The sequence below is a fragment of the Notolepis coatsorum genome, assembly GCF_963971535.1.
Source record: "Notolepis coatsorum genome assembly, chromosome: 6".
NCBI classification, from domain to species: domain Eukaryota; kingdom Metazoa; phylum Chordata; class Actinopteri; order Aulopiformes; family Paralepididae; genus Notolepis; species Notolepis coatsorum.
This window is the reverse complement of record NC_140170.1, coordinates 135,306,598-135,327,394: the sequence shown is the minus strand read 5'-3', so window position 1 is coordinate 135,327,394 and position 20,797 is coordinate 135,306,598. Positions and strand designations below refer to the sequence as shown.

General features: G+C 41.1%; 1 protein-coding gene across 2 annotated transcripts in view; it reads left to right on the top strand.

Annotated features, from left to right (window-relative positions):
• usp48 (ubiquitin specific peptidase 48) overlaps nucleotides 1–20,797 on the top strand; it is an 88,483-nt gene that overhangs the window by 47,792 nt on the left and 19,894 nt on the right. The window contains exons 11-20 of one of the 2 annotated variants that reach the window (XR_014619850.1): nucleotides 6,239–6,388; nucleotides 7,117–7,317; nucleotides 9,239–9,350; nucleotides 10,515–10,657; nucleotides 11,890–11,961; nucleotides 12,047–12,171; nucleotides 14,157–14,279; nucleotides 19,367–19,428; nucleotides 19,998–20,108; nucleotides 20,640–20,765. Coding sequence is in view for 1 of the 2 variants with exons in the window: in XM_084317566.1 (XP_084173692.1) it covers nucleotides 6,239–6,388; nucleotides 7,117–7,317; nucleotides 9,239–9,350; nucleotides 10,515–10,657; nucleotides 11,890–11,961; nucleotides 12,047–12,171; nucleotides 14,157–14,279; nucleotides 19,367–19,428; nucleotides 19,998–20,108; nucleotides 20,635–20,765 (1,230 nt within the window). In the remaining variant the exon portion in view is untranslated. Of the gene's footprint in view, nucleotides 1–6,238; nucleotides 6,389–7,116; nucleotides 7,318–9,238; nucleotides 9,351–10,514; nucleotides 10,658–11,889; nucleotides 11,962–12,046; nucleotides 12,172–14,156; nucleotides 14,280–19,366; nucleotides 19,429–19,997; nucleotides 20,109–20,634; nucleotides 20,766–20,797 lie in introns of both variants that reach the window. The other variant, XM_084317566.1, reaches the window with a different exon arrangement.

Genomic DNA, 20,797 nt, shown 5'->3' with positions numbered 1-20,797 from the left:
GTTTGTTTACATTTTCATTTCATTCAAAGGATCCGAACCGATTGAAGTTTATGGATACCATGACTGTGGTAAGTTTTAAGGGGCTAGCGTTACACAATAAATGAGTTATAATAATACCACGAGTGTGGATTCACTCGCCCAAACCCTGTAGCCGTGCATCGCAGTCAGGAAAGGGGCTAACTAGGTCGATAGTCCAGCAACGTTATGTCCTATTCATCAATCTCACAATATTCGCTAACGTTAGACGGATGGAATACAGCCTTCCATCTAAAAACATAAATTAAAACGTACCACAGTCATGGTATCCATAAACTTCAATCGGTTCGGATCCTTTGAATGAAATGAAAATGTAAACAAACACTGGCGTTAGCGTTAGAAAGTAGCACTGCGTTGCGTGAAATCACTGTGCCCTGAGAGGAGTGGTTAGGCAAAAAATAGTTCCGAGTATATTTGCTTAGAAAACGTAATTGTCTAATTCAATTATTTTTTATTTCTCCACGTGGTAAATACACAGGTCACAACATGTTTACAGGAACGTTTTGGAGTTGTATTTGGAGTGTATTTCGTGACTGTAGGGGACTGTAGGGAACTTCAGGGTAAAAGTCTGACCCACTTACTTACTTCCAGTGATTAAGCTAAGCTAAGCTACGCTAACGGTGCAGGCGTTCCCTAAGCCTAATGCATGCAGATAGACGAAAAAGGTATGTATCTTCTTGTCTAACTCCAGGGAAGATGTTAAATAAGCTAATTTCCCAAAATGTTGGAGTTTTCCATTAATCTAAATTACATTTGTGATTGACAATTTTTGTTGTGATACTTTTATGAGCATAAACATTTGTCATCAACATTTGGTTGAAAAAAAAAAATAGGCCACCTCAAATGTGACCAAAGGAAATTGCCATGAAGGCTAAGAATTGTGTATTATTTCAGTTAACAAACTTTGCCATCTTATTTATATTGAAACATATTTTTAAATAAATTGTACAGTACATTTTGCTCTGGTAATCCACTGGAAATCCACCCCTCTGGTGGGATCAAGAAAATCAATTTTTTTCCATTTTAATCCAATCCTGTGTTGTCGGTTTGAACTACCCATTTTGAAGATTTGATCCAGATTAAAGGGGGGATGTTGCTTAGCGATATAAACAGTCATAGCATCAAATTGGTATTTAGATAAACCACAGAAAAAATTACGTTATAAAAATAAGCCGCTTCGAAGAAAAAATGATTTGTTATGTCCCTTCGTGTAGCATTTATCAACTTGTGCGCCACCATTTTGTTCACGATAAATGCTGACATCACAGATGGTTTCACCCGGAGCCTCCCACATACCTAGCTACTACTACTACCTGCAGCATGCTGTAGCAATATTATTAGGCTCCTCAAATATCGTTGTTCATAAAAAACATTTATGTAATATTTTACAGCATTGAGCAACCCCAACTGCATATGTATGCTCTGTCATCTTTGAGATGGCGAGACCTGCAGTTGGCACCTGAGATGGCGAGACCTGCAGTTGGCACCGTGAGGCCACGACATTTGAGCAAATTAATAATACTGCATGTTCTGAAGGTCCAGATTAATAATTAGAATTAGTTCAACAGAAAGGTATAGATTAGGCTATCACCTAAAGTCTGTTGGTTCCTATATGAGTTCAGCCTCAACCGAACTCAGTCTAAAGGTCTATTCTGTCTCTGTTATCCTCTGCCCGTCGGCAGATCGATGCAGGAGTATGGTACTCCTCTCCCTTGGCGACACCACAACACCGTTTCCAACTAATAACGGTTACCACCACAGCGCTGTAGCAAAACACCTCTCTCCTCACTTTTATTCTCCAACTAACGGTTATCTTTTTCTCCGTTCAATATGTGTTGAGTGGCTCGGCTGTATACAAAACTAACGGTATAACTTTGTCTCCGTTCCAATGGGTGAGTGCTGTAAGCAGCACGGGATACAAGGAGCATATACGGGCGAACAATAAAACACTATCAGGTCAACAGTAAATATATATCTTACAAATAAAACTATATATATATATATATATATATATATATATATATATATATATATATATATATATAGAAAATAATAAACGTGGACTTTAGGGTCACACATATTTTTCAGACATTGCCCTGTACCCGAGCTCTACCAGACAATGTATTCGCATATTGATAGCCTTCTGAAAGAAGACGTTTCTTCAATTAGCTTTACCAGTGATATTTGGAGCTCTGATGTCAGCCCCATGTCAATGCTGAGTTTGACAGCTCAGTGGATTGACGCAGACTTCCAATTCCGTAAAGCGGTCCTGCATTCCCAAGAGTTCTCCGGCTCCCATACTGCTGCAGCGCTGGCAACAGCGTTCGAGAATATGTTCCAGACGTGGCATATTCCGAAAGAAAAGATTCATGTCATACTCCGAGATAATGCCCGAAAACTTGGTCAAATGCATGAAAGACGCAGGATTACAAAGTTTGGGATGTATGGCCCACACACTTCAGCTGGCTGTCCACGATGGAGTGCCTTTTACGCACTGTTTAGCCTACCGTATATTTTATGCACTGTGTTTAGCCTATTAAATAGGCTAATAGTTTTTCAGCCTGTTATTCATTTTAACTTCTTTAATTCACATTTCTTTAGTTTGCAATAATGCAACTGCAAGCCAATGTTCCGAGACATATTTATATATTTGTAATTGTTAGGCTATTTGAATCCACCATTTAGGGCTAACGGTGTATTCAAATAGCCTAACAAATTAAATTAGCCTATATTTTACGCACTGTGTTTAGCCTATATTAAATAGGCTAATTGTTTTTCGTTTGAACTTTCAGCCTGTTAATAAATGTGTTGTTAATTCAGTATTTAACTTCTTGAATTCATATTTATTTAGGCTTTGCTAATTAAAAACAAATGTTATGGACATCTAATTTAATTCTCTGCTTATTTATTAATGCTTCATTAATGCTTCATGCTAACGTTGCAGCAAACAATCCATATGTGCATTTGTTTACATAATGATAACGTACATAAATAACATAATATTATTGAGGGAGGAAAAAAGGAAACTGATGCCTAATACTTCACCCTGTTAGTCAAGTTGAACTATCGCTCTGACTCAGACTGTGGGTGTGTGGGGGGGGGGGGGGGACGCTGATGGCATGCTGAATGTGATTTGACCAAAGCAGAGTATACACACAGACAGTGGAGCTGTTTGCAGATAGTGGAGCATTTTGACTTGTTGCGTGGTGGCGATGTCTCGCAGATAATACAACTACAAGTATAATTATATAATATATATTTTTTCGGTAGGTAACGTTACATTTGGTTGACAATTTACTGACTGACTTTCAAGACACTCCATGTTTACTATAGGTAGGTAACCAGCAGTGTGCCGGGAGCCAGCCCAAACCATCACCGTGACGTCACCATCTAGCTAAATCTAAAATGGCGGCGCTCATGGCAAAAACGGGGAAATTACATTTGAGTTTTCAGACAAATAAGCAGGATTTCACATTTGATTATAGGACCCTGTCTTACCCAAGGTACACAACAAACAAACTAGGCTCATATTGTTCAACGCTTCATCTCCCCTTTAAAGCTTGGATTTGATTTCCTGATCTGATAGGATATCAAAGTGATCCTGATCCTGTTTTTTGGTTTTGAACTACCCAAAACCAAAAAACAGGATTAGGATCACTTTGATTATTTTGATCCCACCAGGGGGTCGATTTTCAGTGGATTGCCAGAGCAAAATGTACTATACAATTTATTTTTAAATGTTAACTTTCAATATAAATAAGATGGCAAAGTTTGTTAACTGAAATAATAAAAAATGTCTAGCCTTCATGGCTAATCTTTAAAAAAAATTGTCACGTTTGTGGTGGCCTATTTTGTTTTCAACCAAATGTTGATGACATAAATGTTTGCTCATAAAAGTATCGCAACAAAGATTGTCAATCACAAATGTAATTTATATATAAGAAAAAATATCTTTCAAAAAAAAAGTCCATCTGTCATCACCTTCAGCAAACTGAAACCTCACTTAGAATGCAGCTCCTCAAAGAACACCTGGATGATCCAGCTGCCTTTGAATGAATTTATTTTGGACCTCACTTGTTACCCTAGTGAGTTTTTATTTATTTATTACAATTCCATTATGATTTTATGTCCTTTATGTATTTAAAAAATATAATTAGACAACATTATAGATGTCTCTGCAATGTGGTCTCTTGTCTTCCTTGTATTCTTTTTCATATCCACTAGAGATCGGTAGGATTAATGTACTTATATTCAGGATAATAATCTAGTAATCTTGAAGTCTGGATCAGGGTGATCCTATCCTATAAAACGTTTTTTTTTTTTTTTATCCACTTTTTCTCCCATTTTCTATTTTTCTCCCATCCCAATTTTCATATCGTCCAATTCAACCCTCCCCTGTCTTCGAACGTTGTTTCTTGCCTCCCACAAGCCGGCTGCAATGTGGACTAAGTCATACATAGCACGAGTCCCCTCCGATACTCAAGGTAACAGCCGTCGCATCTTTTCACCTGCGCGGCTCGATCCCTCAGCGTCGGGGGTCTGGGCTTTGGAGGGGCCCCGCCCCCGTCGCTTCTTGATTCTACTGCGCAGGCGCACCAACTGACCTGTAGGAGTCGCTGTCCACAACGCCCGATCCCCACCCTTCAGTTTCCCTCCCCGTAATACGCCAATGTGTATTACTGTGGACGACCAGCTAAACTGAAAGCAATGTGGAGAGCGGGGCTCGAACAGGAGGCATCCTGTTCGAGCCCAGTCTCCAGCATTCGTTGCGAGCACCTTGCCCACTATGCCACGTAGCCGCCACCTATCAAACTTATTTTTGTTGTACTGTACATTGTACTGTATAATTACAATACAATGTAATCTAAAAAACATGTGCTCCTAAATAATTTTTCCGGTTCGCACACATCTATTTTAGTCGTGAAACACTTGCACTGTTGAGTCGTGGCTTTAGGCAGAATGACTAATACACAACACTCTCGCACACACGCACGCACGCTACTTAAAATCATTGAACGTACAGAGGGAGAGAGAGAAAGGGTCTTGGTCTCAGCAGCCCCTCACTGTTTTTTTTTTTGATCCACTTTTTCTCCCATATTCTATATTTTTCTCCCATCCCAATTTCGTATCATCCAATTCAATCCTCCCCTGTCACAAACGCTGTTTCTTGCCTCCCACAAGCCGGCTGCAATGTGGACTAAGTCATACATAGCACAAGTCCCCTCCGGTACTTGAGGTAACAGCAGTTTCATCTTTTCACCTGCGCAGCTCGATCTCTCAGTGGCGAGGAGGCTCACGCTGCCCCCGACACTTCCTGATTCTACTGCACAGGCGCACCAACCGACCTGTAGGAGTCGCTGTCCACAACGCCCGATCCCCACCCTTCAGTTTCCCTCCCCGTAATACGGCCAATGTGTATTACTGTGGACGACCAGCTAAACTGAAAGCAAATGTGGAGCGCTGGGCTCGAACAGGCGAGCCCAGCGTCTCCAGATTCCGTGGCGAGCGCCTTGCCCACTACGCCACGTAGCCGCCCAGCAGCCCCTCACTGTTGTAGCTGGAGCGCATCATAACTATCTTCACTAACTATCTCCGAGTGCTCCGATATGAGCAGCTCCAGGTTCGTTTTGGGACCAACTTAGTTGACATTAGCAGCTAACATTAGTTTAGGTCATTGAACTGTCAACTTGTAGGATTAGGATATAATTTTTACTCACATGTGCTCCTGAATATTTTTTTTGGTTCGCACACATCTATTTTAGTTGCAAATGCAAGTCTTAAAACCCTGTTCGCTCACCTGTTTGTATAGGCACCATGTCCTTACATAGGTACTCCTTTATGGAATTTGTAATGTCCTTCCACCGCTTGTTTTTTTGTTTGTTGCTATTGTGTCTGCGCACATCTGACAACAACTGTCACTCGACATTGCTCGAGGTCCGACTTTTTAAACCCAAATTAAATCTTTCAAACAAATGCTTCTTTGTTTGCATTGTGTGTTCAATTTGTAAATGTAACAATGTATTTTTACATTCAAAGAGCCTAAAAGTAGCCTTCTACCGTTACATCTGGTAGTCAAATCTCTACCTTGGCACAGGTTTCTACCGGTATACCAGTCGAACCATTACAACGGCCACCCCTAGCTCTGGCAAAAATAGTCCCTTTTTTCTGAATTCACCCCATTTATTTCTATCCCCCCCCCCAGCCTTCCTGCAGAGGTTGGTTGACCGAGACAACCGTAAGTTTGAGGAGTGGTGCTGTGAGATGGCTGACATGAGGAAGCAGAGTGTGGACAAGGGCAAGGCCAAGCACGAGGAGGTGAAGGAGCTGTACGAGCTTTTACCTCCTGGAGAAGGTCGGTACATATACTCCCTAACTCCCCCCCAAACCAAAATAATATAGAAACAATATATAAAACTAGCACTAAACCCCCTGCTACAGTCATAATTTAGAATGTGTACACTGAATAGCTGAATAGACCTATCTCAAACCCTGCCCTCTTTTCTTGATCCTCCAATGACAACTGTTGTGATTGTGTTGAAACAGTCATGATTGGAGGATCAGAAAAGAGGGCGGGCTTTGAGATGGGTAAATTGACTGAAAATATTGTGCAGACCACTAGATCTAGTTTGCTTTCTCACCTAGTGTCCCACAGTCGGATATATCGCAATGCATCGATCCTAAGGTCGAGTTGCATCGAATCGTGGTCAAATGAATATTGAATCGTTGCCTGAAGAATTGTAATCGAATCGTTGTGGGGTCAAATATTTACATCCCTATTATTGACCTATAGTCCATTCATGCTGAGTGAATCAGTTCCCCCAGCCACATTTGTGTACAGTGTATTCAACATTTTTGGGGGAATTAACTGATCGAAAATGTATAGAATCAAATCGAATCGTGGTCAAATTAAGAGATTTCATGATGCATTGAATCGTTGCCTGAATAATCTAATCGAATTGTTGTGGGGTTGAATCGTTACACCCCTACTGGCAATGCTTATATTCAGCAGTCACACAGGTTATCTCCCTTCATATGTATCCCCATCCCCCCCCCCCCCCCCCCTCCCTCCCTCCACCCTAGGCCAGCCGTACGAGTTTGTTCCCTTGGAGTGGCTGAAAAAGTGGCTTGACGACTCCACCGCCACCAAAGAGATAGACAACTCCCTCTTCCTGTGCTCTCATGGCCTGCTGCACCCCGACAAGGTGGGCGAGGCCAAGAGGGTCTCCTTGCCAGCCGCCCAGCTCCTCTATGAACGCTACGGGGGAGGGCCCAGGCTAGATGGTAAGACACTACAGAGGATGTTTTTTTTTTATTCTGAAACCATGCAGAGGAATAAATAAGTAAACATAGGAGGTCCATGAGAATGTTTGATGTAACATTGATATTCCAGTATTGTGCTTCATACTATAGTGCTCTGTCTTTGAGTTTGCACATGGAAACACTATATCTCGTTTACAATGACATGAATAAGCTATGAGACATGTAAATATGATAGCTGGGAAATGCAGATATTCAAGATACAAGAGTTTTATTTGTCACGGCATACAGGTATACAGTGAAATGCGGGGGGTCTCGCCCGCAACGATGTGCATAATACAAGTAATAATAATAAGAGTCCAACCAATAGAGCGACATAGTGCAATAAACAAGTAAACAAATTAGGCATATCGGTATCTGTACATGAGCTATTTACAGAGTGTTACAAAGGGTCAGATTAAACCAAATATATATATTTATTGCTTGATACCCCTTGTATAGTATTTGTATATCGTTTGATATCCCTTGTATATTCTTTGCATATATACACGGAATATCCCTTTACCTAGGTACAAGCCAGACCATAATATTCGTTCTCCTATTGGACAGCGACCCCCTAGGCGCCAACGGCCATACCCCCAATGTCTAGTTCAAAGCCACCGCTAAGACATGTCTCAACATGCCCAGGTTTGCGCAGTAATACGAGACAGAACTGAGGTTGGCACTAGATTATTCACCTTACGTATAAATACGTTGCAGGTGGATACAGCAGTTAGTTAACCCAACAAGTTGAAGCCTTCACCACGAGTCAACGACCAAGTGAAGTGAGCAACCTTGCGTCTAAATAGAGCACTTATAATATGTGCGAATAGGATAGTAAAAGTGTCAGAGCTTAGTGAAATAACGTCAAGTTCGACCTAGTTAAATGTGAAGTACCGTGCACAGGAGAATCTACACCGGCGAATGTAGAGCCTTTTCCGGCTGGATTATATTGCTTTTGGTACTGTGGCTGCTGGAGCAGAGAACCGTCTACCCCACTGCTGTGGGATCTACCCGTGAGGAGCATCACTCGAGCCCGTCTCTAGGAAGAGGCTGGCTGGCTTTCATCTATGCTGTCGCGCATACTTGGATTATAGCTGCTGCTTTTGTCTACCGATCGAGGGGAGTATATGTACCACCTCCCGTAGCTGGAGCTTATTGATTCCTCGTTGATCCAGACTTTTGCATTCGAACATTCCTCTCCCCTGCTGGCTTACAACCGGAGGGAACCCCCTTAGTATCTCCAGCTGACCTACGAGTGTGCCTTATATAATTCTTATGCTACAGGTGGTATTAATTATCTCCATCGTAATATGCTCATGGACTTACGCTCTTGACCTATTCATGCACATTCTTCGCCATACAAGCGCGACCCTAATTCTCAATACTGTAATCTAATATTGCTGCTCTTCTAATAAATATTCCAAACAGGACTTTCTTTGTTAAGCCGTGTTATTGTGTGGGTGTTCATCATATATACCGTGTACTGTATGGCCAGTAATTAAAGTACATAACTCAGTAGTGGTTTAATGATACCATACTCTCAATACAGTCAGGGAATTGTACCCCTCAGTTACACAGAGCATAGTAGGACATGCTAGGTCCTGTGGCAGTGCAGTACACTGTTAGCTACGGATGAGGCATTGGGTCTTTATGTACACTGCTATACAATGCTATATTATTATACGATCTCAAGCTATACTTCACAGCAATGTCTCTAAACTCACTCAAGTCATTCAGTCCTGCACTCACGGTTAGACACCATGCCCCTAGTGGCGGCTTACAGGCATGGCACTTTGTCCAAGACCAGTTCAATCTATGAGATGATGAGTTGCATCTATGACACTGTCCTTGTTTCACCACAAATTGATCTCATTCAATAGTTTGATCGTCTGTGTCTGTCCAGGCTCATCCCTGTGCGGTGACTGTGTGGGCCAGCGCTGCAGGGTCCTGCGACTTAAGAACCAGCTCAATGAAGACTATAGGGAAGTCTCCAACCTGCTCAAAGGACCTGTCAGGTAAACATTCGTAGTAGTGGGAACATTGTGTTGTGTATCAAGTCAGTCAGTATATCTATTCACCTGTCAGGTTTACAAGTTTATGTGCCCATTACTCATCATAAATGCCATCATCATTAATGTAGATTGTCTGTAAACCACTTTGTACACGTAGTATGGTCCCTGCAAATGTACTTCTAAATCACCTGCATCTAGGTATTAACCTATTAAGCCCTAGCCATATTTTCAGAGAATTCACCTAAATGTACATACCCAAGTAAATGGAAGATTGCTCCACTTCTACAAGGCCCATTTGCATGTTCTTGGTATCTAGGGACATATATGGACCTCAGGGAATGTATTCCCAGTGTCAGAAATATTGTGTCTGTTACTATACTTGAGTAAATTGTAATGAACCAAAGGAGAATATAAATTATTATTATTATTATTCGTTGACTGTATAATCCGTCGGTGACTGATTATGGTGAATAACACCATGCTACCATTGACCAGTCACTTAATTCAGCACCTTCTTGAGATTAAGTGTACTAAATATCTAAGCAAATTAACAAAGGGCAGATTATTTACAGTTTTTTTTGTAGATACAGTACAGAATTTTGCCATCCAGACACATTCAATATGAATATAGAATATCAGGCCTATTAATTACCTTATTAGGGCCAAGTCATACATCTATTGATCGGCCCAAATCCCCTTAGTTAAATCTGGATTTAGTACCACCTGGTACAGGGCAGCACAGACGGTGAATGAAATCTACTGTAAGTAAGTACAGTTACTTTTGTGTAATGTCCATAGCGCCGCCATTTTTACCGGATTGAGACTGTCTTTTCCTAGACGTTAACAGAAAGGTAAAGAAACAATATACGTTGTATTTTATGGCAATAACGCTGAGGTTTGTTCGACCCGTGAGATATGCATGTCTTGCACATTATGAGAAGCGACAATAAAGCAGACTTTGACTTTTTATTTAGAAAAATACGACATTCATGTCAATATTTGCAAGAAGAAAAGCAGATGGGCTTAAAAGGTTAAAAGTCTGTATACCTTCTAAAAACCTGGTTAGAGATTTTACTATTTAAATATGGTTGACTGTCTCAATTCATTGGCCTGTATTTTTTGCATATTGCATCTGCCTATATATCCGTGTGTATTTGTGTGTGTCAGTGGTGAGGGTTACTGGGTGGGGAAGGCATCGCTGCGCGGCTGGAGGCAGCTGGCCCTGGATCAGTTGGAGGAAGATGAGCAGGAGACCAAGCACAACAACGGACAGACCAATGGACAGGGACCACACAGCACCAACAGCAAAGGTACTTACAGGCCTCGGAACAACAGTGATTTACATTTTGAGGAATTTAGTAAGCGAGTACTTGAATGCATCCAGAATTTGTGCACAAAAATGCCTTGTCTGAATGACGAGGTGATGGGAGCATGTCACCATACTGCAGCCTGAAATTAGTTTTTTCCTGTTCGGTCTTAGACAAAACAAAAGCAGTATGTTATTAATAATGGTTATTAATTCCTTTGCATAACATTCCACTTTTCCCTTAACCCATTTAGACTTAAAACGCCTGCTAGAAATGCATTATATAGCCTGCATATACAAACAAATGTGTTTCCCGGTTTCAATAGGTTAAAAAGCTCTTTGGTTGCTTCATGTTATTGTGCATCTGTACTGTGAAGCGCCATCCAATGAGTTCTGAACCATTTGGCTGAATATGAGCAGATAATATAGCCCAAAACACTAGATTATATGTTTTTTGGCAAACTCTAATCTGGTCTTCCTGTTTTTGAGGCTCACCAATGGTTTCCATCTTGTGGTGAACCCTCTGTATTCACTATGGTGAAGTCTTCTCTTGATACACCTATCTCCTGGAGAGTGCTTTTGATCTGGCCAACTGTTGTGAAGGTTTTTTTTTTCACCAAATCTTCTTTCCTGTGTTTTTTGGTGTTGCTGAGCTCACCAGTGCGTTTTTTTTCTTTTTAAGAATGTGCCAAACCTAATTTGGCCACACCTAATGTTTTTGCTATGTCTCTAATGGGTTTGTTCAAATTTTTCAGCCTAATGATGGCTTGCTTCACTGATAGTGACAGCTCTTTGAACCTCATATTGAGAGTTGACCGCAACAGATTACTAATGCAAATACCACTTTTTATCCCTTAAAAAGGGTGAAGCAGGGGCGCCCTCGTGGCGCATACCATAGTGCCTCGCGCACCTATGCGGCCGACCCGGGTTCGATCCCAGCACCGACGTTATTTGTCGCATGTCCTCCCCACCTCTCCTCCCGTTCGCCCTCTCCTCTGTCGGTCCTGCGTGACTAAGAAAAAGCTGTAAAAATGCTAAAGAATAATAATAAAAAAAAAAAAAAGGGTGAAGCACATATAGAAATAGTTTAAATCCATTTGATTGTTTCATTTCAAATCCATTGTGGCGGTTTACAGAGCCAAATGATTGTGATTGTGAAATTGTGTTGATGTCCAAATATTTATGTTACTTCTGTTGTGACAAATTGCCTCATTCTCTGGAATGGTTTGTGTGTAGAGTACAGCACAGAGAGCACCGACGGCAACGAGGAGATGAAGACCTTTAACGAGGATATCCTCTGTTCTCATGGTAAACACACACACTCACCTTTTAATCATTATACTATGAAATGGTCTTCCTGTGTAACATGTGTTCTTTGTGTGTTTGTTCTAAGGGGGCCTTAGCATCGTGGATTGTGACCGTAGGCTGGTGTCGTCAGAGGTCTGGTCCAAGCTGAGAGCTTATTTCCCCAAAGCCCCCGAGTTCACCCAGCAGGAAGAGTCCTGCCCACAGTGCCTGGTGAGTTAGGCCATGGTTACACTGGGGTAAAACAGCAACGTTGTATTTTCGAATGATTACGTTTGCATCTCCAAGTTAAAAAGAAACGCCGTTTTGGCAGGAAAATGCGTTTTCCTAGTGGCAATGCTGAAAGGGTGTTTTCGTTTTGAAACTCACCTAAACTCGCCGACAATGGTGCCATGTAATTTGCGCAAGCCGTTCTTCCCCAACGCACATGCGCAGTAGTAAACACCGACGCCAAATTCTCCCCTGGCTGGACCTATACAGGATATCAGCTGCGTCCTCCTCAGATTGCCTGTAGCTGCGGCTAAACTAAGATCATGTGTTGTCAAGTTATTGTTACCGGTATAAGGACGTTTTAGGGGTGCACGATATTGATTTTTTGATATCGATACCGATAACTTTCTGCTTCTCAAGGTCGATACCGATAACCGATATATATATATTTATTGTATTATAATAATTTATTTTTTATGTATATTCCTGTAGTATTGACCTAACCAGATTTATCATGACATGAGCGTTACTACTATGAACAAAACAAAGCCAAGAGAACAGTTTTGACTCGATCACAAAATTCACAATCCGTCAATGTCATTAACAATGTGTTTCCCTGAACAATGAGTGAACTAAAAACCAACAGGTATTGTGCTTTGTCAGTAGGGATGGGTACCAGTACCTGTGAATAGATACCGGTACCCAACGGTACCTTTTTTCTGTACTTTAGTCTAAAAAAATCGACCTACCTCAGTTGTGGGAAAAAAAATCCAAACTTCAAATAACCACATTTTCGACCGTTTTTGGCTTGCCATTGCCCCGACTGCTTTGTTGTTGAATCAAGTCAAATCCTAAGTAAGCATATATTGTGCGTGTGAACGTTGACATGAAAAGAAAAAAGTGTTATAAAAAATGTATTATCGGAGCTATCAATAATTTTATCAGGATGACGTCATAATAGCTGATATCAGCCCGATAATTATCGTGCATCCCTATAAGAAACCCAGTACTCCAAACTACAACAGTCTGCATTCCCTTAACAATTGTTTGTATTGAGCCGTATTGTATTGTACCCATTCTGCAATCTGTTAAGTAACGTTTACATTCATTCATTCTGCTAGCATTAACATTACTACGCTGCTAGCCACAATGCTATACTGTTATAATGGCATATCCCAATCACGTTAGCACGTAAGCTAACAAAATCTGCGATATTTTTGTGAGACTAAACTCCGCTCTTGGTGGTCAATTGTGTTGTTGTTAGTTTTGTTTCATCAACAAATCATCAACAAATGAGGCAGAACACACAGTGAATGTATCCGTTTTTGTTTATTGCACTTTATTTCTTGCTGAAAAATAAATGCTATGTTGCTAAATGGCTTATGCGATGTATAAAGATGGTGGCTTTCTGAGATTTTGAGCAGGATGTGGAGTGACTCGTTCAACCTTTCTGATTGGTTGAAAATGGCCTCCATGTTTGAACTACATCGCCACCTACTGCTTTGGCATTGTACTACATGTATATAGTAGACGAGACAAAATGACGTCTAACTTAACTCTAACTTGCCTGCCAATACGCAGCATTCTGAAAAGCGAAATGAAACTAAATGAAATGGCCCTAATGTAACCGCAGCCTTAGACACTGGTAAACCAACACTGGTAAACCAACACTGGTAAACCAACACTGGTAAACCAACATTAGTAAACCATCACTAGTAAACCAACACTAGTAAACCAACACTGGTAAACCAACACTAGTAAACCAACATTAGTAAACCAACACTTTTAAACCAACACTAGTAAACCAACACTAATAAACAACACTAATGAACACTATTTGCAAGCAGTGGCGTGAGACACTTTTGACATTGAATAAATCCTTTTGCAATTTGATCAATAATGTCTTGAAGATTGCTTTCTTAAAAACACTGAGCCCTACTGGTTCCATATGTAAGAGATTTGTGTTTTGTGTCCCATGTGGACCCCAGAGACTAGAGCAGGAGGAGAGGGACAATGAGGCGGTCAGTAAGATGATGGCCTCTGACCAGAAGAACCTGCTGATCAACCTCTTCCAGGAGAAGAACCGGCCCACTCTCACCAAGTGGCCTCAGGTATCCCCCTCCACTCCCAGCAAGCAACAGGCTGTCTGCTATCTGTAGCTGGTTTGAGCACTTCAGCTTTATTGTCCCACTAGGGGAAATTAGGTTTGCTGCTACGATAAGCTGATCTATCGATTCTAAAAACAAAACATAAACAATACAAATCGGACAATACAAGATCTTGTTAAAAAGAACTTCCCACCAGTTCTATTGTAATGTGCCAGAAGCAATAGATAATGGCTAAGTAAAGTGCAAAGGTAATAGATAATGGCTAAGTAAAATGCAGAAGCAATAGATAATGGCTAAGTAAAGTGCAGAAACAACAGATCATAGCTTAAGTTGAGTGAATCTCCATATGAGGAGTTGATGGAGTTCAGCAGACCAATAACTACTGGAACAAAGGATGCCTTAAGTCTCTTAGTCATTCCCTCAGGTGCCTGAAATGTCTCAAGTCTTAGTCATTCCCTCAGGACCCTGAAACGTCTTAAGTCTCAGTCATTCCCTCAGGCTCCTGAAATGTCTTAAGTCTCTTAGTCATTCCCTCAGGACCCTGAAATGTCTTAAGTCTCTTAGTCATTCCCTCAGGCTCCTGAAATGTCTTAAGTCTTAGTCATTCCCTCAGGCTCCTGAAATGTCTTTAAAGTATCTTAGTCATTCCCTCAGGCTCCTGAAATGTATTAAGTCTCTTAGTCATTCCCTCAGGCGCCTGAAATGTCTTAAGTCTCTTAGTCCTTCCCTCAGGTGCCTGAAACGTCTTAAGTCTCTTAGTCCTTCCCTCAGGCTCCTGAAACGTCAGCCTGATGGCAACAACTCAAACCCTCTCTGCAGGAGGAGATCACAACAATCCAAAATAACATTGGCCTTCCTGAGAACATGTTGATGGTAGATGAGTAAGCCGAGTCTGACTCACTTGGTAAATTTTACTTGGTAAAATGTCTAAGTCATGGTATTTCTGACCAGCATTAACTGTTTAGAGCTAGTTAAGAAAAGTTTTGGAATTGTTATTTATTATTATTACTTATTTGACCATCTTTTTTTTTTTATCCACTTTATTATTTGACCAACTTTGTGTGTTCCTATTATGTTCTTGAAGAGTTAGTCTTGAAGAGGGGAAATCAAAATAGCCTTTTTGAACAGTTATGATACAAGTACTGAACTGTAGCACTTGTATCATTGGCTCAAATAATAAATGTCAAATAGGAAAAACAGTCTTCATCCAATTAATTGCAATGTGAAGGAAAACGGTATTGGGTTTAATAATACTGCAATCACGGGCTGCAGCGGTCTAAGCACTCGCCTACCACCGCAGAGACCCAGCTTGATCAGTCGCCCCTACGAACACAACTGGCAGAGTCGGTGGGGTATGAGTACGAGTCCTGTTCGTTGCAATAGCAACTCCTACCGGTCAGCCTGTTCAGCAGGGAAGGGATCTGGGGGAGATGGCATGCTGTAGTCTACACCCTCCCCAGGCCGACAGTAGGGTAGCGCAACAACCAGGGGGGAATTGGCATAACGGCTAAACTGAGGGATGGGAGAGAAAAATGTAGAATGGTAAAGAAAACAAAACGGATGTTGCCTTTTTTTTATACTTTCTCTTTTTCCCCCTTTCTTTTTCTGTTTTTCTCCCATCCCAATGTTTAGTCGTTATGCCAATTCCCAATCCCCTACCTGGTCATTGCGTGCTCTGCCCCCTGACCGTCGGTCTGGGAGGGCGGAGACTATGACATGCTTCCTCCGACACATGTGTAGCCAATCCCCACTTCTTTTCACCTGGCAGCGTGGACTCTCACTGGGGGAGTGTAACGTGTGGAGGACACTACCTCCCCCAGGATCCAACCTCGCTGTGCAGGTGCCCCGACCGATCTGTAGGAGTCGCTGTTTTACAACGACCAGGACCCACCCTCGCCGGGTTTTCCCACCCTCTAACACTGCCAATTGTGTTTGTATGGACGGTCGGCCAACCCGGAAGCACCACAGCTGGATTCGATCCCACTGTCTCTGTGGTGGTGGGCAGACACTTAGACCGCTGTGCCACCTGGCCGCCCAGATGTTGCCTTTTAACACTGAGTGCCGACGATGTATTATGTCGTCTTATCATGCCCCCCGTTGAGTGCTGACGACGCGAATTGTAGTTTTTTTTTTATTAGCGTTCTGAATTCATATTTCATCAACGAGTCTCCCGTTGGTACAGCAGCCCCTCCAGGAGCTCAGATGCGAAAATACCGCCCCCTATCGTCTATCCCTGTGTAACTACAGGCCATTCGATTATACTGGTGGATCTGTGTGGGGGGAGCCTCCTCGCTCCATTATGCTGGCGAGGGATCTGATGAACATGGAAGTGATAGCGAGTTGGAAAGCAGCCTGGAATATATATTTACAGCAGCCAATAATCAATCAATAAACGCGATCGATATTTGGAATGGCGATCAGGAATTGGAATAATCTTTTTGGAGAACATCTGATCTAAGGTAAGGAGTCTATGTTACCAGTTTTAGGATAATCGGAGCTGTATTCACTGAGATAACAGCGTGTCCCGTATGTGTGTGTGACGTGTGTGATATTGAGGAAATGAGGTAATCGCTTTCTCAGCTCGCTTCTATAGCGTGCATAAGTACACATATACTATCGATAATCTAGCGTTTATTTGAAAACGATTAATAAATAGGCCGACAAATGACAATGTGTCTAGTGTATTCGAGAATATTCCAATAAATGCCGTTTATGAGGGAATCTTTCTATTTTCCGGAAATTTTCGAGAAAACGATAGCTTTTCAAAATGCTATAGAAAGGATATGAACCGATTTTTAAAAAAAAGAAAAGAAAAAAAAAAAAAATCCGTTTCGACAATGTTGACTGCAAACAAGTCATTGATAAGCGACGGGCAGATTAGACACATAGCCATAATTTAAAACATAGATTATGCGTTTTTTTTTATTATTAATTTTTTGGCGTTTTATCGCTTTATTTCTACTGGGCAGTCCAGTAGGGAGAGACAGATGAGGAATGGGAGACAGAGTGGGGGGAAGACATTCGGCAAATAACGACGGGTTCGGGAGTCTAACCCGGGTCGGCCGTGTCGCGGCTGAGCGCGCTATGTGGTTCGCCACTGGGGCGCCCCAGATTATGCGTTTTTAACGCTAACATTGAAGTGGGTGGCGGCATTCAAGGGGGTAAAAAGGAAAACACGGCCGGCATTGAAAGTGTTAAGTGATTGAATATCAGGGAATTATAATAACGGGAGTGTTTGTCTACTTTTTCCTTAGTATTTATTGCATCAGATAGTGGTCACCTGCACACTCACAGCTACATACCAGCATGCCAGTAACATACCATATACACTTGAGGTTATGGAAATAATGTTAGTCATCGATCATGGAAAGATCTGGGAAATTTGCATGAGTCTTGAAGGAAAACTCCAACATTTTGGGAAATTAGCTTATTTAACATCTTCCCTGGAGTTAGACAAGAAGATACATACCTTTTTTGTCTATCTGCATGCATTAGGCTTAGGGAATGCCCGCACCGTTAGCGTAGCTTAGCTTCATCACTGGAAGTGGGTCAGACTTTTACCCTGAAGTTCCCTACAGTCCCCTACAGTCACGAAATACACTCCAAATACAACTCCAAAATGTTCATGTAAACATGTTGTGACCTGTGTATTTACCACGTGGAGAAATAAAAAATAATTGAATTCGACATTTACGTTTTCTAAGCAAATATACCGGTACTCTGAACAATTTTTTGCCTAACCACTCCTCTCTGGGCGCAGTGATTTCACGCAACGCAGTGCTACTTTTAGGGCTGTACCGAATGCTTCGAAGCTTCGATAATAATGTTGACATTCGAATTCTAAATCAACATTCGAATTTTTAATTTTTAATTCTTTTTTTTTTTATCCTTTTTTTTGTCTATTCAATCCGTTTAAACCAATGGGGGTTTTCTTCACAGTTGCAGTTAAAGATTAGGCTACACTAATATTATAATATTATACTATAAGACGTCACCATCACTTTCATACCAACCGTGCCCTTATTGGATTATTTATGTTGACGAAATTGATGAGTTATATTCATTAAAGAAAGTTGATTTAATAAAATAAAAATACTAATTTAATCAGATTAATCACTTTATTCAAATTGAGGATTTCTTTTTTTTCTTTTTTTTAAGTACTTTTCTTTTTTATATACATTCGAAGCTTCGTTCGAATACTTTAATCGAAGCTTCGAATGTTAAAAAATGACATTCGGTACAGCCCTAGCTACTTTCTAACGCTAACGCCAGTGTTTGTTTTCATTTTAATTTCATTCAAAGGATCCGAACCGATTGAAGTTTATGGATACCATGACTGTGGTAAGTTTTAAGGGGCTAGCGTTACACAATAAATGAGTTATAATAATACCACAAGTGTGGATTCACTCGCCCAAACCCTGTAGCCGTGCATCGCAGTCAGGAAAGGGGCTAAATAGGTCGATAGTCCAGCAACATTGTGACTGTCCTATTCATCAATCTCACAATATTCGCTAACATTAGACAGATGGAATACAGCCTAACATCTAAAAACATAAATTAAAACTTACCACAGTCATGGTATCCATAAACTTCAATCAGTTCGGATCCTTTGAATGAAATGAAAATGTAAACAAACACTGCGTTAGAAAGTAGCACTGCATTGCGTGAAATCACTGCGCCCCGAGAGGAGTGGTTAGGCAAAAAAATATTCAGAGTATATTTGCTTAGAAAACGTAAATGTCGAATTACATTTTTTATTTCTCCACGTGGTAAATACACAGGTCACAACATGTTTACAGGAACGTTTGAGTGTATTTCGTGACTGTAAGGGCACTGTAGGGAACTTCAGGGTAAAAGTCTGACCCACTTCCAGTGATGAAGCTAAGCTACGCTAACGGTGCGGGCGTTCCCTAAGCCTAATGCATGCAGATGGACAAAAAAAGGTATGTATCTTCTTGTCTAACTCCAGGGAAGATGTTAAATAAGCTAATTTCCCAAAATGTTGGAGTTTTCCTTAAGTGTGGGAAACTTATACATTAATAAAGCTGTCTAAACTGTAGCAAGGAAACCTTCTGCTTTTGTTATTCCAGGGTTCAGATGTGCTTTACATAGTCCCTCTGTTTTTTGTGGACGAGTGGAGAAAATTTATAAGGTATGTTTGTCTGATTTCAACCTCTTGAAAAAGGGTGTCTGTGAAGTCGGTATTGTTTACCTGTCTGGGGTCATGGACAATAATACAGTTTAGGACTTTAGGTAATAGTATAGTATATTCAAGTAGTATGATAATAAAGTATAGGGAATAGTATATTAAAGTACTGTAGGGATGCACCAGTACCACTTATTCACTGTTGATATTGTTGAACTACTACGCTCTTTGCTACACAACATCAACTGATCCCAACCATTACTTATTATATATTAACAATATAGATTCAGACCATTATGTTGTTGATTAAAGAAAGACAGAAACTCAAAGTCATCATCTTTGATTTATGCCATGTTACACATGGCTTTTGGTATTAGATTTGACAATACTTCTGTCTGTATTGGTGCATCCCCTCCCTACTAGTGTATTATGATCAATATATCACACGTGTGACCGATTTTTCTACGGTAGCAATTATGTCTACAATTTTAGCAATACTGAGAATCACAATATATTTTAATTTCATCAGGCCCTTGTTCACATGCTATCTCTCTCTCCATCCTCTGTTTTCCCAGGAGGCCTACCAAAACCTCTCCGGTGTCGAACGTGGGCAACAGCTTGCTCCTCTGTCCTCACGGAGGCTTTATGTTTACTCATGATTCCCTGGTCCATGGAGATGCACAACAGTGAGTATTCCTGTCTGTCATCACCCTGTAGCCACCGTCATTCTTGTAGTGTTGCGCAGCTCTCCAATGCTTTTAATATGATTCCGTGCAGTCGTTGATAATATCTTATATTATAATCCTGGAAGGCTGTTGAATTTACTTCTGTAGACACATGTAAGACTTTAAGCATCAACATACCTGTAAAATATTGTGAATAGAGATCTAGTGATAAATAAAGCTCCTTGTGTGAAAATGCCGCCGTTGCCAAACACCGCTTTGCTGTATAACAGCGCGTTGGAAACCTATCTAGGTTGTACACCAGAAAAGCTGATGGATGCTCGTAACTCTCCCAGGCGGAGTTGTTTAGAACGCATGCATCATTGTCCCATAGTAAAACTGTGGAATGATGGAACCCGACTGCTCCTTTTAATGCATAATTTAGTTAAAAGAAAATAAGAGTCTAGCAACAAATTGTAATGATGTGTAACAAAGATGTGTAACAAGACGTTGCTGTGTTCTCATGTTATGTGCTGTTCTCCCTGCACAGTATAGCTCTGCTCTGGCCCAACGAATGGGAGGTCATCAGCAGACTCTTCATCGTGGACCAGCAAATCTCCATCCACTGCTCCATCGAGACCACACCCACTGGCGCCAGCCTACAGTACAGCACACAACCTGGTAAGAACTTCAGAAGGCTCACCTGTGAGTTG